This window comes from Anser brachyrhynchus (assembly GCF_964034855.1).
Source record: "Anser brachyrhynchus genome assembly, chromosome: 10".
NCBI classification, from domain to species: Eukaryota; Metazoa; Chordata; class Aves; order Anseriformes; family Anatidae; genus Anser; species Anser brachyrhynchus.
Genome location: NC_137705.1, coordinates 21568779 through 21589779, shown reverse-complemented (window position 1 = coordinate 21589779; position 21001 = coordinate 21568779). Strand labels below are relative to the sequence as shown.

The 21001-nt window shown below is 43.1% G+C and overlaps 2 protein-coding genes and 1 long non-coding RNA gene across 5 annotated transcripts in view; 2 read left to right on the top strand and 1 right to left on the bottom strand.

Moving 5' to 3' along the window:
• FGD3 (FYVE, RhoGEF and PH domain containing 3) overlaps positions 1 to 2050 on the top strand; it is a 115034-nt gene extending 112984 nt beyond the window's left edge. For both annotated transcript variants that reach the window (XM_080606506.1, XM_080606505.1), the window contains exon 19: positions 1070 to 2050. In XM_080606506.1, the coding sequence (XP_080462632.1) occupies positions 1070 to 1294 (225 nt within the window). In that variant the 3' untranslated portion in view covers positions 1295 to 2050. The remainder of the gene's footprint in view (positions 1 to 1069) is intronic.
• On the bottom strand, positions 1666 to 20264 carry LOC308200580. Its single transcript, XR_013955705.1, has 2 exons — positions 9604 to 20264; positions 1666 to 9573 (listed from the first exon to the last, which is right to left on the bottom strand). It is a non-coding gene; the product is annotated as an uncharacterized lncRNA (long non-coding RNA).
• SUSD3 (sushi domain containing 3) overlaps positions 2468 to 21001 on the top strand; it is a 74884-nt gene continuing 56350 nt past the window's right edge. For both annotated transcript variants that reach the window (XM_080606515.1, XM_080606514.1), the window contains exons 1-3: positions 2468 to 2600; positions 6642 to 6729; positions 7650 to 7728. In XM_080606515.1, coding sequence (XP_080462641.1) covers positions 2479 to 2600; positions 6642 to 6729; positions 7650 to 7728 — 289 coding nt within the window. In that variant the 5' untranslated portion in view covers positions 2468 to 2478. The remainder of the gene's footprint in view (positions 2601 to 6641; positions 6730 to 7649; positions 7729 to 21001) is intronic.

Below are 21001 nucleotides of genomic sequence, written 5' to 3'. Positions count from 1 at the left end.
AGTGCACCTTTCTTTGGAGCTTAGCAGAGGAGTGCTTTTATGCTCAGGATGTGACTGTTAGAGAGCTTAATTGCTCCCTACATCTGTGAGTTAATCTGGCCTTTAAAGGATGTCAGAAAATCTGAGCTTTGACTTCCCTTGACAACACTGAAAGGGATCATAAATAACCCAAGACCTTCTGAGAAGACTCACCAATTGAATTAAAATTTGAAATTCTCTTTTATTTCCAAGTCTCTTCCCTGGTAGTTGTCTTTGTGGCTCTCAGTGTCCAGCTCTGCTTATTTGTATTCTTTTAACCAAACTTATCAGTTAAAAGACAGTTAAAAGATATTTAACCAAAATATTCTATGGGGCCCAGAGAGGCTGCATTGAGCTGTTCTCACCTGGACCTGATTGCCTGTACCCTAATACAAAGGTTTTTAGAAGAAGCAAACACGTAAAAGATATAAAGCTCTGTGAAAATCCCCAGTCATGTCGCTGCTGGACCTGTATTCTTGTTGCAAAAGAGAATCCATTAAACAAGAATAAAAATCTGCTAAGTCATTTCCTTTTATTGCTTTAGTAACCTAAAGCAGTCAGTACCTCCTCTTACCTGTTTTCTAAGCTGCAGAATTGAACCAGAAGCAGAATGCGCGTGCATTTGTGTGCTCACTTAAGTGTGTGTCTGCACAAGCGTGCATTTGTGCATGCCCCAGAGGCCCCAGAGAACTGATCTGTGCTGGAGTTTGTAACAGCACTCGTCTCAGAGTTGGTAGAGGTACGAAGTTATCGGTCATGGTGAGATGTGTAAACTGTTGTACCCCAACTGCTGAAACCTGGTGGCAGTAGCTGGGTGAGCAGGGACGTCAGACTGTGAGTGTAGCACAGGGTAGGCACCAGCGAGTGGCACGCAGGGAGGCACTGGTTCCCTGGGAGCTGTGGTGCAGCTGCCTGACCTGAGGCTGATGGTGGCAAGCACGTGCCTGGTGACCATGCCGTCCGTGGGGGTAGGGCAGTGTGCCCCTGCTCCTCCCGTTTCTAATATGATTTAGTGCAGGGTGTTTACATTTGCTCTTTCTTCTTCTTTTAGGATGGACGGGGTCCACGTCCCATTCCTCTGCCTGGATACGAAGTCAGTTTTCCAGGTTCTGGTGAGAAGTTTGAAGTGAAGCATGTCTTTAAGCTTTGCCAGTCCCAGCAAACTATATATTTCAGCGCAGAAGATGAAGAACTGCAGCTGAAATGGATGGAAATTCTCTCCAAAGCAGCCAAAGGGGAAACTGAAGATACAGCTGAAGGGCTCAGCAACCCATAGAGCAAGTTCCATTTAGTTTCTTTTGTACATGCTATAAACCATCACTTGAATTTGGTATTCGTGGCACTTTGGAATCTGTATGGCTTTATATTTTCATGTGTCTGCATAGGAAATTCAGTGGTTTCTCTCCTTTTATTGTACATTTCTCACGTACAGTAGTTATCTGGCATATATTATGTTAAAGGAAAAGATAGTTGTAGTTGGTGGTGGTGTTGATGCTGGTTTTAAAACAAAAGACAAGGAGAAAAGCATTAATTTTATCAAAGGCAATGGAAAACCATTGGTCTCTTGTTTTCCTAAATGTATATTTTCCAGTCTTTTTGATTGCTGTTCAGTGCAGGATGTGTATAGTCTGTGATTAGTTCTATAAATGCTGCCTTTTAAGTTAAATGTTGTAAAGGCTTGTGCTGGCCACTGACATTCCGTTCTCTGTCCTTTCCCTCCTGGTAAAAAGGTCTTTGTGAAGTGTGAGCAATGTACTGAATATTTTCTTTGGCTAAAACTTTGTCTCTGCTATTTTGAGATGACCTGTTCACAAGACAAATACTGTAGAAGGGACTTCTAAAAATGACTGCAAACTGTGCAGGAAAGAACATTAAGAAGCCTCATTGATTTTAAGCATTTATAATATTGTTTTGTTTTCTTTTGAAACCAATACCTTCCTTACTTCTATTTGAACCCATTTTAATGTAAGTGAACAAATGTTTTATACTGCCAACTGGGAAATGATCAATAAACAAGAACATTTTTAGTACACACAGTACAAAAAGGTGACTTTTTTGTTGTTGTACTGGTTAATTTAAAAGAGACCTAGGATTTATTTATATAATTTGTAAATAATGTTTCATAAGTATTTTAAGAATTTTTAAAAGATCTGAGCTAATTAACAGGATTTAGTGCATAGAATGAGATATTTGTATGAACTGAATTTGTAATTTAATTTTCCTGTTCACCTGTATTTGTCTAATTTTCAAACTTAAGTGCTTATCTATTTAAATAAAAATCATGCAGTTAACTCCTGAGCCAGATCTCCAAGGCACAGCAAGCTCTAGGTCAACATTTAATATAGGTTTAAAAAAAAAAAAGAAAAAAAAGAAAAAAAAGGAATGTCTGTTCCTAGTGGTAGCAAGCATGTAGTTCTGATAAAAATGAAATAAAATCTGTCACAGTACTGTGATTTTTAAATGGTTTGGTTTAACTTTTGTTTCCTCTTCAGCTTTCTACATTTTGTGATATTGGTAGAAAGAAAGAGCTGCTCCATAAAGCCAGAATTGTTAGGATTGTTGAAAATTAGTGATCTGCATCAGTGAGTATGTTTCTTACCTACAGAAAAGGATTTGTTTGGTTTTTTGTTTGTTTGTTTTGATTTTAAGACATAGACGTAATAAGTCCTTGACGCTAAAAAGTTAGAAGCCATGTATTTAATTAGCTACTGGTAAGATATCATATGGTTTGCATCTTCCCTGTCCTCCCAACCTCTTTCCCCTCCAATCAGTTAGCATGAAAAAAGTTTCCTGCGAAGTAATTTTTATGATAGAGGTTATCAGAAGGAATTTGTTCCAGCCTGTTATTTCTTCCCCTGAGTTTCCCTCAAGATGTGATGATTTAGAATGCTTGCCATGAAACTTTACTGATACTGTAATCTTACTGTTTTTTTTCCAGTTTTTCCTTTATTCTTCCCCTTGCTTTGTTCTTTTTCTTTGTTACCAAGAGAGAAATAAGAAGGAAGAATTGTATAATCTAGTTTTATTAACCAAGGAAAAAAAATCTTTAGCACACATTTCCCCCCCACCCTCCCGGATCATTATTTTGTTCTTTTTTTAATAAATAACTTTAAGTATGTCAAAATACACATCTAATCGTTACCTATTCCTCAGTTCACCTTCTGCCAAAGATATTCTTTCTTAAAAAATAAAAATAAAATTACATGTTTATAGCCTGCCTGGAATGATACCACATGAGGACACCAGTAGGCACTTGAATCAAGGTTCTCATGCAGTAACTTCATTTCCAGCACATCGTTTCAGGGGAAATGGCAGGGAACCTGACTGGGGAATCTCTGCTTTATAACTACACCCCAAACTCATTGAGAGCTTTTATGGTATAAGGCCAGCAACTTAAACTCTGTCTGGAAAAGTGATATGAGTCCATTTAAGACCTCAGAGCTGTGCTCCTGTTTGATACAGCATGAAAATGCTCAGCCTGGAGACCAAAATGCATCAGCTGGTGGTGTTATAGATTGGGATTTTATTCCCTCAGTCATGGTCAAAGAATGTGACCTTTGTCCAAACCTGTGGAACTTCCGATAGACAGTATTATCTTTTTTCAGAGCGTAATTTAGCTCCTAATGAAGTCATTGGAACGGTCTCCTTTGACCAATTTGGAGTTGCATTGTATCTGGGTGAGCTAACCCTCATTCTTTTTGAGGCATTGTTCAGACTTTGGGTTATTCTTTCCTTTCTTGGGACAATTATGAGTTGTTTACACAAGTGAATTCAGTGATATGAAGGTTGAGAACATGATACTGGGAGATGAATCCTTCAAAGCATATGAGTGCACGTCTTGTAAGAATGGAGGGAGCAATCACTTCAGACTTCGTTGAGTCCTGGTTAGTTCATGTATCCTGCCACATCAAGGAAATGGACTGTCTTGTTTTTTTTTGCCCCACACACATTAATACAAACAAACAAACAAAAAAATAAAGATGGCAATTTAGTTCATGTGAAAATAAGCAGGCATGCCAAAGTTGCAGTCAGATAAGCCAAGCCAGGGGGTCCCTGAGCTTCCAAAATCAGTTTTTCCCCATAATTAGTTTTATAATTGTGCCCTTAAATTCTAAATCTGCTGGCCCCTGGCTTGCAGATTGATGGGGGCTCTGGGAAAGCGTCAGTAAATGTTTCCTCTGATCCAATACTCTTTCCTCTGTACTTGGGTTTGGCTACTGTCAGAGTCTCATGGTGTTAGTTATATGAGTCCATAGGCTGACTCATTTTGATCATTCTTCTTTCCTCTTAATGAGACCAGAATATTTTTGTTACATGTCCCGTTGGATGAAGAGTTGCAACTGAGAAATACACATGGTACTGCTGGTCGGTGGGGATGGGGAGATGGTGATCAGTCTTTAGTGTTAGAAGGCAAAAGATCCTGCAAACAATGATGCATATGCTTAACTTAGTGAAATATCTCCATTTGCTTTCTGTAGAACAAGGCACAGCATGTGTAAAAACTGATGCGTTACTGGGACTACTATAAGCAACAATTCCAATAAACTTTATAGGCATTCAACTATAAAGAGCTTATTTCTTAGTTTTAACCTTTGATTTTTGTACTGTCATTTCTGTCTGTAACTAATATTTTGTGGATCTGTAACGTGTACTATCTCCCACAATTAATTGCATATGCAAAAGAGGGAAAGCTTTCTGGTTTAGGTATTGTATCTATAAAGGACAGATGGATATAGTACAAAACTTCCCATCACTTTCTCTGATCATTGCGTGCTTTTTTTTTGATGTTGAAATTACATCGTTTTTGAAAATAACACTTTAGTGAAGACCAGCCTTGTGTGTGATATATTTGTCTCTGAGAACCATATGGAATAGGAAGAATTAGTTCTTAGATCTAAGACACTCTTGCTGCAGTTGTCCCTCCAGAAAGTGAATTACATGAATGGTATGGGCATATGCAAGTGAACATCTTGGAGGAGGGCAATATAATTGTCAACATATGTGGTTAAAGAAAGGGGAAGGAGGTTACTTCTCGTCCAGAAAACTGGATTTTGACTGTTAGTGGAAAAGAACATGTCAAATGATAAAGCTAAAAGTATTATTTTATTCTGAGAGAAGTAGGATTGATTGTTTTCCATGCCGCTCTGAAATGAATAGAGTATCTTTCTTCATTTATTTGTTTTGCACAAAAAAAGACAAGTCATCAGTTTAACAGGCACTTGGCAGTGAACAAAGTGAGCTCCAAGACATGAAGAGAGAATTATTACCCTTTTGTATACCTTATGCCTGCAAAATGCCAAAATATTTGTTTCCTATTCTTTATGATGAGGTAACAAACTATTTGGGGTTTTCTTGCCTATTTTGCATCCTAGCATAGTTTCCCAGAAGCAGCTGCCCAGCAATTCCGAAACTGTAGATTAAAGGTTGTGGTTAACCTATCTGACACCCGCTTTACTTCCCTCGTTGTCTTTCACTAGTAGCATGGAACATTAGCCGCTAAATATAAGCGCCTGCATGTCCTGTAAACAAGCACCTTCCCTTTTTACACACCTTCCATTTCTCTTTTTCTGTTCTTCAATCCATGTGGGGCACGGCAAGGTTTTTCATTTGGCTTGCACTTTGTGTTTTCACTTGGCTGGGCGCTCTGCAGGCCCAGGGAAGCTTGATGGAGCTGAGTGATTACATTTTGTTGTAAAATGAAATAGTGATAAAACAGGCTTTTCAGAAAGCAGTTGCTGGCTGTCCTCACAGATATTGTGTGATCTATGATCACAAGAGATTAGGCTAGAGGAGGAATTCTGTTTGGAATCTCTAAAATAGGGTTTCGGGAAGATGAAAACAGCTTACATAGCTCAAATACAGCACAACAAACTTAGCCTTCTGCTAGCATGCACAACGTAAAAGACTGTTACCTAGATGCATCTTACCAACGTGCCTCGAAATTCAGGCAGCAAATCCTCATTTCCTGGAAGAAATGATGCTAACTTAAACAATGCTTTTAAATGAACCTTGGATCTGGTCAGCAACATTGATTTGGTTTTGACTGATAGCAGCCTTCAAAAAGCCTTTCATCTTCTCGGTATTTTCCCCCTTCACTGTCTACACTGTCCTGACCTGCATAAATCTTATTTAAAAGCTAATTTCAACACAGCGTGTGCACTTAGTGTGCACTGATCAGTGATGAGTCATGTTCAGCTTGATAAGGAAATGAATGGAAGTCTCTACAATTTAAAAAGACTCTGTGTTCCCATGGCTAGACCACGCAAGAAAGCTGTGTTGGTAAGCCCTAATTTCCAAGTCCCTGTATTGTTTTTGTCAGGTGGACCTGTTTTCCTTGCAAACCTCAAGTAATTTTCCTGTATTTCAGGAATGTGCTCTGCAGACATGGGAGTTTTTCAGTTCCCTATTCAGGTCAAAGAGATTTTATAAGGTCTGTAGCTAGTGTACAGAAGTCTGAAAAGGAACAATCAGTTATCTCAGCATCTCGGAATAGGCAAGGCTCTGTTAAGACTCTTCCTCTGCGTTACAAGTATCCATGTGCTCTTGTAAGACCTTGTGCCAGAGTGCTCTGTAACTTGCAAGAAGACGTTAAACTGGAAAATACAATGTCATCCCACTTCTAGTGCTGAAGAAGCAGCTTTCAGATTCCATGCTGAAGGTGGTGGTCCCGTGCAACTGGTGACAACGAATACCAACAGACTTCTGAATCAGGTAAGAATAATTAAACATTGTGTATTGGCCTTATGCATGCATTATTAATTTCACACTTCGCATTGGGCAGCACATTTTTGCTTTGATAAAAGGCCCAGTATTGATTCAGATCATACTGAAGCTGTAAGGAGATCTCAAGAAATTTTAGTTTTCAACTCTTTGAAGTTGACCGTGGTGTTGTTACAGTGGTCTGGGTTCTTTGAGCAAATCTGAAAGCATTGGGATGTTTCCACAGGCAGCTATGGATAGGGAGGTGTCTTAGGAATTCCACTGCCTTCATGCTATTTATAGGTTGATTGGCCCATTTAATTTTTCCGCAAGAATAATTGTATATTGGGGTTTTATAAGCTTTTTTTTAAAATTATTTTTTTGATTATAATAAATGCTGTTGAAACCACATCATGGAAAACAGGAATAACTCAGGAACTGAATTAAAATAGGAAAACCTTTGCACTGAAAATAACATGTTATGGAAATAAACTCTCTGTGTTGTACAAAGCTTAGAGCTAGGTAGGACTTCAGGGGTGGTACACCAACAGCTGGGGAAAGGGAGTAATAACATACTGGTTCTGTTAGTAAAACTGCATAACTTCAGAGGAAATGTGAAGCCTGTTCCTTAGGCTGTGCCGGAGACAAAGAGTGCTCAAGTAATGACTAGTCCTGTCAATATGTCTAATGCACTTGGAAGGAGTTAGGTGTATTTCCCAAACCTGAGTGTCCAGAGGGAGGGTATGGACCACATGCTTATCAATTCCGTGAGAAAATCCCTTTTGATGATGAAGCTCTGAATCCCTCTGTTAGCCAGCATCAAGAAGCATCAAATTCTTGGAGTTGGATGACAAAGGTCTCCTTGAAGTCGTGTTAAATGATAGGGTGAAATTGGATTGATTTAATTAACCGTAACAGACGTGTCTGTTCAGGTTTGCCAGCAGTGTACGGCAGTGTTGTGTCCATGTGTACTGTTGTACATCAATGGGAAGGGGACTCGAGAACTTAAAGGTGAGTGGATGGTCCTCGGCTACAAGCGACTGAGGCAGTGGGATTTCTGACAGCTTTAGGCAAAAGGAGTCAGTCTGTACTGTCTCGGTTACTGGAAGTTTCTAGTGAATGGGAGATGGGCAGTACCTGTAATCGTTTTGAAGTTGTTGCAAAAAACGAGACAGCAGAGAATAGCTTCCTTGGTTATAGGGATCTGAATCCTCCCATGCACTGAATACATATCACCATGTTTGTAGAGAAGGGGATTAAATTGAATACCCCCAGAAAATGGATATTCTGAACATTTCCTAATGCTGAAGTGTCTAGTTTTGCAGTTCAATGTTTTTCAAGTAATTTGGGGAAGGAGGGGAGATGGTTGAATGTTTTTTGCTTAAAAAGGTAAATTCATTAAAAAAAAAGTACTGATCATTTATCCCCCTTTGGTTACCCAAAGAGGTACAAAGGCAAAGGTTTCTGCCATATAACCTAATAAATGAAGTTACTACAGAATCATCAGATAAATTCTGGGTAGAGTCTGAGAGCGGGGAGCAGTTTGGCATTGCAGAACTAACGGCCTAGTTCTTGTGCATGACTGGTGTGAGCAGGATCCGGTAACACGTGGCTGATTCAGGAATTTCCGAATTCATCTCCCTCACGTGTCTATGCTCTGTGCTCCAGAGTGAGCTCTTAGTGCCTCTGGGAGTTTGATGGGGTTGGAAGTACAGGGCTACTTCTTAACAGAGGTTGAGCCTTGGCAACATTTCCCCCCCCACACACACACCCCAGACTACTCCTGTCTTGTGTGCGTTGTTTGTGGCTTTTGAATCACCAGGCCAGAACAGGAGGTTGCAGTGTTACTGCCTTAGCAGCCAGTAGCCCTGTGAAGCCAGTTGGTTGGTGTATCACTGCCTGGATTTTCTATTACTTTTCTGTGGCAGTGAAGGGGGGCTGAGCCCCCAGGGCTGCCCAGGCTGAGGCAGCAAGAGTGCGCACTGCAAGGGCCACTTACAGAACAGTAGCCACGGAGCCCTCAGGTTACACGAAGTGTGTGTGCAAAAGCAAACCTTTTGTAGAGAACTAGCATATGCCCTATGGCACGAGGAGTGTGCACAAAACACCATTTATTTGTCGTTGTATTGTCTGGGTGCCCGACCTGATGCTTGCACACAGCGTGCGGCCCTGTTGAAGACAGCTTCTGCTTGGTGAGCAGGAAGTTCACGCCTGGGCAGGGCTGCAGCTACACTTGGTGGGGCACGAGCAGGAGCAGGGTTTACATTTTCCAGTTGTCACACTGCATCTAGAGCCACTGCAGTAAATAGATGGCCACACTTTAAATAGATGACCACAAGGATAGAGCCCTCAGGGAGCCTTTGTTGTCACAGGTGGGGCATAAGGCAGTCTCCAACATGACAGTGGCAGAGGTGATAAACCGTGGCCCAAGTCCCCAGGTGTATGTTCTAGCACTGTGTTAGGGAATATATTGTAAGCTAAGGAACCTTAACATAGCTGTTGTTTCCTATAGTCTTGTGATAATCCGCAATTACCAGAAGCTTGCGTGATTTTTAAAGCAGCAATCCCCAAGAGCTATGAGAGCAAGGTAAATAAATACTACACACAGAGAGAATCTGTTAGGGCAGAACTGAGCTAAGCGAAATGAAAACAAGACCCTGAGGACAAATGGTTACTGAAAAACGTGCGTTTGTGCTGTGAAGAAGCTGTTCCTCTTTGTTCCAGGCATTGCAAAGTCAGGAGGAGAAGAGCCACATGAGTGGTAGTGCCGTGGGGAAGGTGGTTGAGCCTTGGGCCTTTTTACCAGTCGGGCTCCGAGCAGGCCGTAACTCCCACAGCATCCTTAGAAGGTGGTGCCTTTTATTAGCTGTTTTCATGTGGGAGTACTGAGGTGGTAGGCACCAATTAATGCAGTTAAAGGGTAATTAGACATGCAGAACCAGTCAGAAACACGGCAATTTCTGAAGAATTTCTCTTTCACTGCCACTTTCTTTCTTGTCCTGTGCTTTGGATACACCTAAGAGCTTTGGTGTTTTTTGAGTTCATCCTTTTCCCTAGGTCTGTTGGTCACTTTTCCTACCTTTGAAATTCTATCGTAGCCTTATTTGTGTGCTTGGTTGAGGGGAAAAATACCAGCTGGAAATGGGAGGAGGACACATTTCTTCTGAACTAGGGCTGAATTTAAATCTTTAGAAGCATACCACATTAAAACACAATTTTCTCACTAAGTAGTGTTGTTTTGACGGGCTTTTGAAGTGCAGTGGGTACACAAATCCACATTAAAATGTGTCAAGACTGTGACTGCAGTGCAGGGAGATGCAGCCTGCCTTCTGGTGAAGCAGGGAGCTCAGCATAGGTTTAATCACCTGCTTACATCCAGTGCCAGTGTCTCAGGTGCACTTTGCAGCTGATCCTGTGATCTGTTTCATTCATACGTTCAGGGGCCAACTTTCAGGGAGCAGTGCTCACTGTGTTCCTCAAAAGCAGCCTCCCGTGTTACTCGTTCTTCTCCTTTCCCCATCTGCTTCTTCGTGTTTGCTGTCCTTTGCTATTGTTGCTCAAATAGGGGCCACATGTGGTGACAGTGGCAGACTTGTAAAAATCTTCTAAATATAAAAAGTAGACAACAGAGGAAGATGTTGCCTTGCTGAGCTAAGAGTTGGAGCCGTCTCTGAGAAGGGAGAGATTTTCTGTGCAGGGGCTGATAAAACCGTGGTGCTCCCCTAGGCAGATCTTGGTTCCCTTAAAAGTATGTAAATTGCAGGAATCTGAATGAATACAAAACATGGAAATTTGCTGAAGAGACAAATCTGGAAACAAAGATGATGACAGAGGTCTCTAAAACATGCCACATTCTTGCTATGCTGCCAAGCAGGGAAGAAAATGGTGTTCTAGCAGCAAAACAGTAGAGAAGTGCAATAAAGTCCTAACAATAAGCATGAGGGCACAGAAACAGAACAATGCTTCCACCCCCCTTTGACCACCTAGTTTTTCTTGCCTGTATTTTCCTTCTGCTTTGTCTTAGTTCTTTCCCCCACCTCTGCAAAGTTTATTCCCGAGCCTCCTTTCTTGTCATTTGTCCTCTCCCTGCCCACGAGTTGTTTGTAGAGAGGTACACTCTACTAGAGCGTGCGCCACTCCTGTAGCTGTTGGCTGAAATGTGGGCAGGATGCTTTGGTGTTTGTATTTTGGGGCTTCTTTCCCTGCTGCCCTGAAGAGGCTATGGAGATGGCAAATCCCCACTGAGACGGGAAGGGCAGGAACCTAATCTGCTGCAACTGTTTCATCCACATGCATCTTCTCAGGTGCAAGTCCCTGGAGACTTAAATTTAATGCCAGTTCCATTCCCACATCTGTGTGTACACCCACAAAATAATTGCTTGCAAATTGATAGGAGCTTGCTAATGAGCTCATCCTGGAATAGTGTGCTGCTCTGCAATGCCTGGCTCAATGAAGAGCCTCAGCGGCAGCGTGACAGAGAATACCTGTGGCCAAAAGCAAGATTTGCTCACAAAGCTGGCAGCTTCTAACAGGTGCTAACTGTGACTCCCTGACTCAGTACTGTAATGTTCACACCCCTAATTACAATAACTCTGAAGGATTTCTACTGCATGCCCATAAGTCATTTATTATTCAGCAGTGTCATCCTTGAAAATGAGTAATTGCTGGAGTTTTGGTTTTGTATTTTGACATTGGATTTATTTTTTCAAATTTATGGATTTATCCTACTTTGATCTAGCGAGAACCGACAACATGTTGTTTGGGTATTAATCGTAGCCATCCCACCATGCAAACTGTGACAGGCTGTTTAAGCTCAATCTCTTTTATTTTTATGTTTCCATCACCAATGTCTATAAAAATGTATCATAGGCATGCCATTTGTGCAGAGTAAGGCTGAAAGTAACTGCCTATCTGTAGCCAAACAAATGTTAATTCTTCAAAATTTGGTATCTATGCTACTAGAAACTGGGGAGGCTGAAATCTGAAACCTCTGAAACAAGACAGGCAGGGGCTCAGTGGTGTGGCCAGTGTCACCTCAAGTTTCCTATGCCCTTCTGTGCCCAGTGTGAAGCCCATTGCCCAGCCCCACGGGACAGGAGCTGGTCAGCTAGCTCAAAATGGAGCAACTCCAGATTTTAATTCTGGAAGATTTCTTGCCATGCAGCCATTGGTGTTGCCCAAGATGGGCATTTTCATGCTTGCTCCATGCTGAACATCATTAGGACAGTCATTTTTCAGGATATGTACTGAAGAACATTGTTTCTAGTAATCTGTGAAGTGGGAGCTGGCTGCCTTCAGAGCTCCTGGCGGGGCTGGAGGGACCATTAATGAATTCCCCTGTCCTTCCCCTGTCCCTTGGCCACCAGCTCTGTCCTGCTGGCTGCAGGGGATCGTGGAGCACCTTTGTTCTCTCCTGGGCGTTGCTCTAATGCTCACATTCAGTGTGCTGTTCTAGATGAAGAACCACCACAAAAGTGAATAATAAATGAAAAATTGTAAGATTTCCAGCCCATTACTCATAAATGAGCCATAACATTGTTTCAGGTGCGGGTGTTTTCAGCTGACACCAGACTACGTTCTTGAATGTTGCTGTCTTATGAGCTCACTGCATAAGTGATACCTGAGTGCAGGACTGTCAGTAGTCCAAACAGTGATTTCTAGTAAATGTCAACAATCCTTAGGTTTAATTACCTCCATTAGCACTTTCTTTAATGGCAGACTTAGCAGAGAGTTCTGCACAAGCATCAGATAAATTGAAACAAAAAAAAAAGAGGAGCTGGCAGCGAGAAGGGTAGTAGCTACAATTAAAAAGTGTGAAGCTTTGTTTTATCTCTCTAAAAGAGTTCTCTCTATTCACCGTACATAATGAAACACTAATTTAGAATGCAATTTGGTTTGAATTTATTTTTGGTGGAATAAATGAATACTGTCTCATAAACAGGGCTGGGATTCAGTCTGTAGTTTAGCCTCGCCAGCTTTGTAACATTCTCGCATCCCTGCGAAGAACTTGCTAATCCTGTGCACGGCAAGTCCTTGAATTCGGTACTTCAGTGTCACTGCTCGGGCTCGCTTTGTGCTTCAAGGCTGCTGCAGGGAGTTTGGGTGGAGTGGTTCACTGCTACACTAAAGTTGGAATAAGATCAGTAAAACGCTGCTTTAATCACAAGCAATTTGTAGCCTTCCTGAGAATGCTGCAAACAGCATGTTTAATAACATTTTTAATGGATCCAATTGCCTGTTATTAAGGAATGCACCAATATAATGTTGCTTCTGATTCATGCAGGGTGCACGGAATTGTGCGGGGTGCTCGCGGTGATAACAGACCAACTATGAGAGGAAACGGTCACTCCGAACCCTGTGGTTCAGGTTAAAATAATGGGTTTGTTTTCTGAAATAGGGGGAAACGGAGGTATTTCCCTTACTTATTTTTTCACAGCTTGAAGCCATATCCTGGCTGCGTAGAAATCCAGCAGTAAAATTCCTATTGACCTCTCTTTAGACCTATTTTTCCTTTGTCGAATACTTTTTTTTTCTTTCTAGACTTACAGGGGTTTTCTTTTTCTTTATATATATATATATATTATATATATATATTCTTCCTTGCACCTTTTAAAGTCCCCAGCCCAACAGTGCACATATGTAACTGTAAGTGCTCTCTGTCAGTGTAATTATTAGCCCACAAAGGGCTAGGCACACACTTCAGGGTATCCATGGAGCAGCGTCAGAGTGCCAGCATTTTCTACAGTGAAGCCTCAGGAGCAAACCTCTGCCTGCCCTTTTCAGTCACTCAGATGAGGTAGGACTGAATCACATATTTACTTTTTCCTTGCAACCCCGGGGACCTGGCAGTGGGAGAGTGATGGCAGTGTGCTCAGGCCCCCAGGAGCAAGGGGAGCGTCTGCCCACAAGCGGTCATGGCCAGGTGGAGGAGAGAAGTGGGGTTAAATGCACTGAGAAAACTCCACGTAGCTTTCCCTCTTCGGTTCTGAATCAAGTAGTCTGGACAAAATTGCTATTTGGTCATTTAATCTCTTCTGTTCCGATGGGATAAGTTGGAATCACTTCCTTTGTGATTTTATAAATTAAGGAATGCCTCGCTTTTGTCGTTGGCAAGTTCTGGTGGTTTTCTTTCCACCCACTGGGGAAAATAAAAATATAAAATGAAAGCTAGTAGATGTTCTCCCAGGCAGTCTCTCAGAGGCTAAAGAAAAGCACGGAGCCAGCCATGTACTCAGCTGGTTGCCTGCAATTCTGGAAAATTCACAGTCACAGTAAGAACAGCCCAAATAATCCTGCAAATGCTGTGCATGCCTGTAATAACCCGTGAGATGTGTGAATTCAGCCTGAGCTTGAATCTGAGCTCCTTGGACAATTTGCCTTTCAAGTTTCTTTCCCATATGATCAAGCGCCCTTATCCGAGCATTGTACACTGTGCAGATTCGCACCGCTCCCTGGGACTGGATTTTTTACCACTTCAAACAGAACAAACACATAAACAGAAACTCCAAGAGATGCTCTCTGCAGTGCCTCTCCAGCAGCCCTTTGCTGCATCCAGCTGCGAGACGCCCAGCCCCAGTCCTTCCCATCTGTTCCTCTAATGGCAAGGTGCATCTGCACCAGGCAGGCGGCGGCGTTACGGACAGGAGCGACATGCTGGCAGGTCCCATGGCCATAGAGCATGGTAGGAAGCAGTGTACATCCTCTCGGGGCTTCATCTCGTGCAGCTCTGGGCCTCAGAGGAGTTGATTTCGGATTACCAGCCTCTCTCAATGTATGGCCTGCCAAGCGTGCTTTTTGGCTGTTCAGTAATGAAGGCGGCTCTCCTTTACTCCTGCGGGGGGACACGAGTTTGTTTTACTGAACAAGCACCAGGGGGAGCGTGTGACCAAAAGGGAAAAATGCTGATGGGTGAGTGAGTGATACAGCTTGTTGTTGTACAAGGATGCACTGTTCCGCTCTGGACTTAACTCTGTGCAATGGCCAGTAAGAGCTCATCTCTGGTGTCTTTCTGCAGGAGTGTGCTTTTATGGATTTTAGGTTTTACTTCTAATTCTCCACAGCACCGAAATGGACATTGTCACCTCCTCACGAGCACTTGCATCGGACGTTTGTTGGGGCTTTGAGTGACAATGCCAGTTCTTTCAGGAATAAAAGTGGGTCAGCCTGATCCAGAAAAATGCAGGGAATAAATCTCACCAAACCTCCACCTCTTCGTGATGTACACAAAAGCCTTATGTCAGCAGTCCACAGCCTACCCTGCCGTGCGGCGTTATCCCAGCGTGGAGGTGAAGACAGCTCCCTGTTGTACCTGCAGGCTCTGCGTAACTCAAATGTCAGAAACCAGCACACATTTTGAGCTGGCTCCAGCACCTTTGCGAGTGTGTGAGGACTGAGGCCGTACATCTAGCAGCGAGTGAGATATTGCTGATATTTAAGGAAAGGCAGGTACCTCTCTGCTGCAGCTTCCCTAAGCAAATTCCTGCTGAGCTGCTGCGCTCTGCGGCAGCTGCCCCCAGTGCGTGAGCCTGGCTGTAATCAGGAATCAGAGTGCATCTGTAGCTCTTTTCTGATGGTGCCACTGCTGCCTCTGGAAAACACCTAAGTACTGTGAACTTCCCATCAGAGGTTGGCCTTGGTGTGTGCCTGTGGCTGCAACCCTATGAGCTGTGTTCTTCGAGTACGTCAGGAGTGGTGGTTGGGTTCTGGGGGTTCTTCGCACCCACTCAGGTACCACTTACAAGGCAGCACGAGAGACCCTTGCCTGAATTCACCTGCCTCTGTTTCCAGTACAACCAAGCAACAGCAGTCATGCTTCCTAATCCAAACCAACCCTGATACACAAGTTGATGAATTCATCGCCCATCTCAGACCTTCAGTCACCGAGCAGATACTGGATTGGAAGACACAAGTAAGGCGGCCCTAAACCCAAGTCCAGCTCTTTTTCGTGTCATTTTTCTTTCCTTGGCAGTGCAGCCATGCTCTGGGGAAAAAAACTGCACCCTCTTTTTTAATAGGTCTGCACCCTGTCAATGTTCAGAACCAAACCTTCTGGCTTGAGCAACTCAGACAAGATTTTACTGCATTTGGTGCTCGTTGCCTGTCCTCAGCAGTTGCCGTGGTGCTCGCAGGAGGGGGCTGCTGTCTCTTGGCCACAAGGACCAGCAGAGTCCTGGGGACCCAGTCCTTCACACTGGTGCAGACCCCTTGGGGGCGATGGCCCTGCTCAGGTATTGTGAGAGGTTTCCAAGCAAGGAGGGGTGGGTGCAGGACTCAGGCTGGCCCACAGCAGTGCAGTTGTTGGCACAGGTGGGGAGCAGGGGAACAAGAACCCCAAGCCTGCCTGATCCCGAGGTGAGTGCCCCCAGGAGCTGGGCACTCCAACCCAAATTCACTGAGGGCGAGGACAACCCCAGCACCTGGTGGGGCCTTCACTGTGGGGATCTGCACTTCAAGGTAACGCGCTCTCTCTTCATTTTATTATTTTTTGTTTCACCACCATTACAGAGGGAAGGTCTTTCCTTGTCCTCCAATCCAAGACTGGTTCCCCCTAACAGCAGCTGCCGTGCTTACAAGGGCAGTCATGTGCCATTTGCAGTGCATTCAGATGGAAGGCTGTGAAGGGATGATAGTGGGACAAATATGGTGGGAACAATACTGATGATGTTTCCTTCACGTAAACCTAAGTTCTAGACTACAAAACTCTCTTACGCATAACTTACATTTTTATGGCTGTTTTCTTTTTATAGCTGCCTCTAAGTAGACATCTACATTGGAAATTACAGGATTAAATAAATTCTTTTCTTTAGGGTAAACTTGAACTGAACTGTTGCATTCATATTTAAAGTAAATACTAAATATTCATAACCTTTGGCAAGCAGTTAGACATGAGATTTGGTTTCGCTTGTGCTATCATCTTCACCGCTGTTAATAATGCCTGTTCTTATCTGTTCTCAAAGCCGTGCTATTGAAATTGAACTGTATCACCAAATGCATCTCATATCAGCGTGAGTCGAGCTCGCAAGCACAGGCAGTGCCTTTTCACTAAGGTTTCCTACAATCTACTACATTGTCAGGTCTTTTTGCAAAAGTAGTTGTATCTTTCCAGAAAGCTATACCAAAGAAAGCAGATCAGTTTCTTTCACCAGTTTTCATGTGGGTTGACCAAGGTAGAACATACTTTTGTGCTGCTTTGCTAATATAGAAAATCCATTTGTATTATAATTACAAGCTAGAATAAGAAGTTGTTTTTGTTGTTTTTTTTGTTTTGGTTTGGTTTGGGTTTTTTTGATATATAGGTTTTTCAGTTATTCCTGCTATTCAAAACATTTTCTAGGGGGATGTGTGTGATTACGAGTTTACTGTTTTTAAAACTGATTATTGCGTTAGGCAACATTTCAAAGAAAAAAAATGGTAACAGCACAAAGGCTTGAGGCTGGTGTAACCATGTCTTGCTAAAAGCAAAATTTGGCATGGTGCAGTGTGTCAGGTTAGAGAAAGAGGGCGGAGTGAGAGCCATTTTCAGCATCTGTTTCCAGCCAGCTTGGGGACTTGGGCCAGCTCTCAGTCTTTACTTCCTCTCTTCCTCTTCCTCCTTTTGGTTTTGAGCACAGACCCTTTGGTTCATTTCCATCTCTAGGTTGTCTGTCTCTATGTGCCTGAACAGGACCAAGAATGACTGGTTGGGTCTGGCTTGGAGTCTTTGGGTGCTGTTGAGTGTAATTTCAAATCTAGCTCATCCAAGCTCATCCACTCATCCAAGTTGGGTCGTTAAGCAGCAGATGCTAATTTCCCATTAGAAGTGTTAACAGTCCATTTAAAGGTGGGAGACGAGCTTTGTTCTATGTTAATTTGCATGCAGGAAGACTGAGAGTTGCCTGCTTATCTCATTGAAGAGCTGTGCACATCAAGTCAGTGCGCTCTGAAAATATCCATGTGACAAACTCTACTTTACAAAACCCTTTTGTGGTTTCTTCTTTTGTTTTCGTTTCAGTCTTATGATAAACTGCTCCAGTTGCTTGCTAGTAGGCAAACCCTATTTCCTCCCTATGAGGTTTCCTTGCTTAGCATTGCTGTTCTTGGAACCAAACACGCTGAGAAATGCAGCAGGAGACCTGGATTTCATTTACTATGACTTCATTAATATAATTCCTTCAGGGGTGTGCATTCTCAACAAGTCAAGGGAAATATGCTTAATGAAAATGAATACAGTAAGAAAGCAACATACCATAATGCAATAGCAAAGCACTCTCAGAGAAAGGACACGTATCAAAATGGTGTAGCAGAATCTATCTCAGTCTGCATCGGCTTCCTGTACTGCAGAAAGCAGCACGAGTGGCCCAGGGCATGGTGCTGCCTTCCTCTGAGGCTGTCACCAAAGTTCTCTGGGGACTTGTAATAAGCCTACAGCAGCACCTAACTTTGTCCAGATACAAGATGCAGGGTCAGGGCCCTTGTTTCATTCTCCTTCTTAATCTTCTGTCACTTGGAAGGAAGGAGAGCTTCCAAGGCTGAACAAATGGAAGTAACCAGCAGTATTTGTCAAAAAAAGCTGTAAGCTTAAGACTTTCATTTGTCCTAAAATCTGTTCTTCTGAGTACAGCTTGCTTCTGTGCAGAGGGCTAGCACAGGGATTAAGCATCACCTAAATCCTACTTATGCCTTCATATTAGTGCATAAGTAAGGCTTAAGCTGCTAATAGTCCCTTCTAGCTCTCTGTGTAGAGCCAAATTTTATATGTTGGCCATGATGAGGCTAGCGAATAAACTTAGTTGTGGCAGCAGCAGCCAAGTTTGAACACAGGACTGGATTTAAATTGGCCACTTGCCAACCCACCGTGTCATTTCTAGGGGTGGCTACCAGCTCTGCGGGGTGGCAATCGGGTGCAGGTGCTGCTGGCGTTGTGAAGCCTGCCCAAAGCCCAGCTCCTGGCCATGGGTGGGACCGGGCTGGGTCATGCACTGCCACAGAGGCCGGGTGTGTGCGCCCGGTGAGCATGACACGGTGAGTGATGTGGTTTGCTGAGCTGTGCTAGCAAACCATTTCCATCTTTCTGGTTGTAACTGCAAAGTAAAATACATTAGGTTTTGTGATGCGGGCTGTCAGATAAAGGCCATCAGGCCCTACCTGCTTCACAGTCACAAAATGTCTTCTCTGAGAGCAGCTCTTGCAGCACGAAATCAAGCTGGTCTGTTTGGAGCGCTTAGGTAGTTCCCGATCCCCAAACACTGAAGTGCCTGGCAGCTCCTGGGAGCTAAACCTCTTGGAAATACGACAGCATGCTCAGTTCTTCCTGGCTCTCGCTAGGTAAGGCTCTTCTTTGATTAGCTGCTTATCCAGGAGTCACTGTCTATTTCTGAGTTACCTATCATCCCCCTGCTGCACTTAATTAAGCTGCTGTCTTTTTTTTTTATTATTAACTTTTTAATGGAGAATAACAGATTAAGCAGTTGGAACAAAAATGTTTTTGTTACAGGAGGCATTCATTAACAAATCAATTAGGTATACTTAATATCATTCCAGCGCAATTTTCAGTGTGAGTGCTTTTCTATTAATTTTCCTATCCTGCTAAAATGTAGCATTATGCCAGCAGAAAGAAGAGTTGGCAAAGGCAAAAACAAAAACAAGAGAGCTGCCAAGTGCAAGCAAAAAAAGGAAGTGACAATGCAAGCAGACATAGCGAGTATTCAATAATTTATTCCCTTCCCTAGAAATGGGATGGACTTTGACAGGTGTCTAATTCCGGAGATAATGAGAAACACAGCGATGAGGGTGAAGAGTAACATGCAGTAACGGTTTGGAAAGTCACAGCATTCCAGGAATGAGCTGACTCCAATGTGAATCTTTCTCCACCACCTGCATTTGGGCCTTTGGTACAGTGCAAGGGCAGTGCAAGTGATGACTGAGCTCTTTATTATGACTGAGCATCATGGTCTTTGCAGTGAGCAAGGACCTCTCAGCACCAAGACTGCAGAAAATGAAAATGAAACCTCTCATAGAACAGTTTTTACCAAATCTTTGTCACCTCTCAGAATATGCAGAGGGTATGAGAAGTGTTGAGGCTGGAAGCTATGTTTTTGCTAGACGATGTGTTGCTTTGTAATACCTCTGTCCCTGAATTTCTGGTGAGCTTCCACATGATCCAGTAGGTTGTGTACTGGGTCCAGCAGGGCTTGAGCAGGTACAAAGCAAGTGAGAAAGGGGAAGCAGCAAAATGAGCAGTCCTGGCCTGCTGTGCCTGTGGGGAACCGTCTGCACAGCATAATCTGGCCCAGCTTTTGATAGAGGCAAATGAGACTCATCCATTCAGCTGGATTATTTAGAATTCACTTTAATCTTTTCTAAGTTTCCTAGATTTCAGTATGCTTGTTTGGTTAATTCATTCTCCAGTCTCTGTTTTGCCTACTAGGGGATTTCCGTAAGGCTCATTTCATTTTTCCAAGAAGAGGAGCACGAATGTGAGGTTTTAGGAGAACGATGCCACCATCTCAGAGCTTTGCTGTGGGCACGTGAGGCTTTCTGCTAAATGCAAACCACATGAAGTCCCGCGAGGTGAGTGCAGTCGGGCAACTGTAATAGCCCCTGTATGTAACGCTGCTTCTAAAGGTGGTGTGGGGCAGGCAGAAATGGGAGTCACAAATCTTTTTTCCTGTGCTCATTGATTGCCTTGGCACTGATAGATGCTTATAGCTGCTTCTGAGAGGAAGACGATAAAGTTACCCATTTCTTGTTTGATGCTGGAGCTATTTGGAGAGAGAGAAAACATAGTAGAACACTGAAAATGAGGAATACGTGTTTATGTTCATTATAAACATCTTTACAGAGGGAACAGAGTAATTACTGTGCCGGAGCACATCGGTGCTGTGTTTGTGCCAGTCCCCCTTCTCTGCAAGTGGTGGATTTGGGAGGAGAGCACCTGTATCCAGAAGGGAACAGTTTTCTTGCCTGTAAGGGAAGATTTTTTTCAGCTCTTTTCAGGGATTAAAGTATGGAAGTACTTCCTAGGTGTCTTGAAAAAAATCTAACGCTGTACAAGAGACACTTGGAAGTGCTTTTAACCATACAAATGTCTTAGACATGGATCCCTTTGTAACCTCTGTGAGAGTTACAGTGTGCCATGCCAGCAGCCAGGGGAGGTAGCGCTGCTGTTGCTGCTAGCCTCAGGGGAACTGCCGAAAACTTGTGACATGGATTCCCTTTAAGCAGCTACCCAATGCACTATATTCAAGTGGATCTATTTTTTTTTCCATCTTTAATTTCTTCCTCTCTTTGTCTTGCTGTTTCCCAT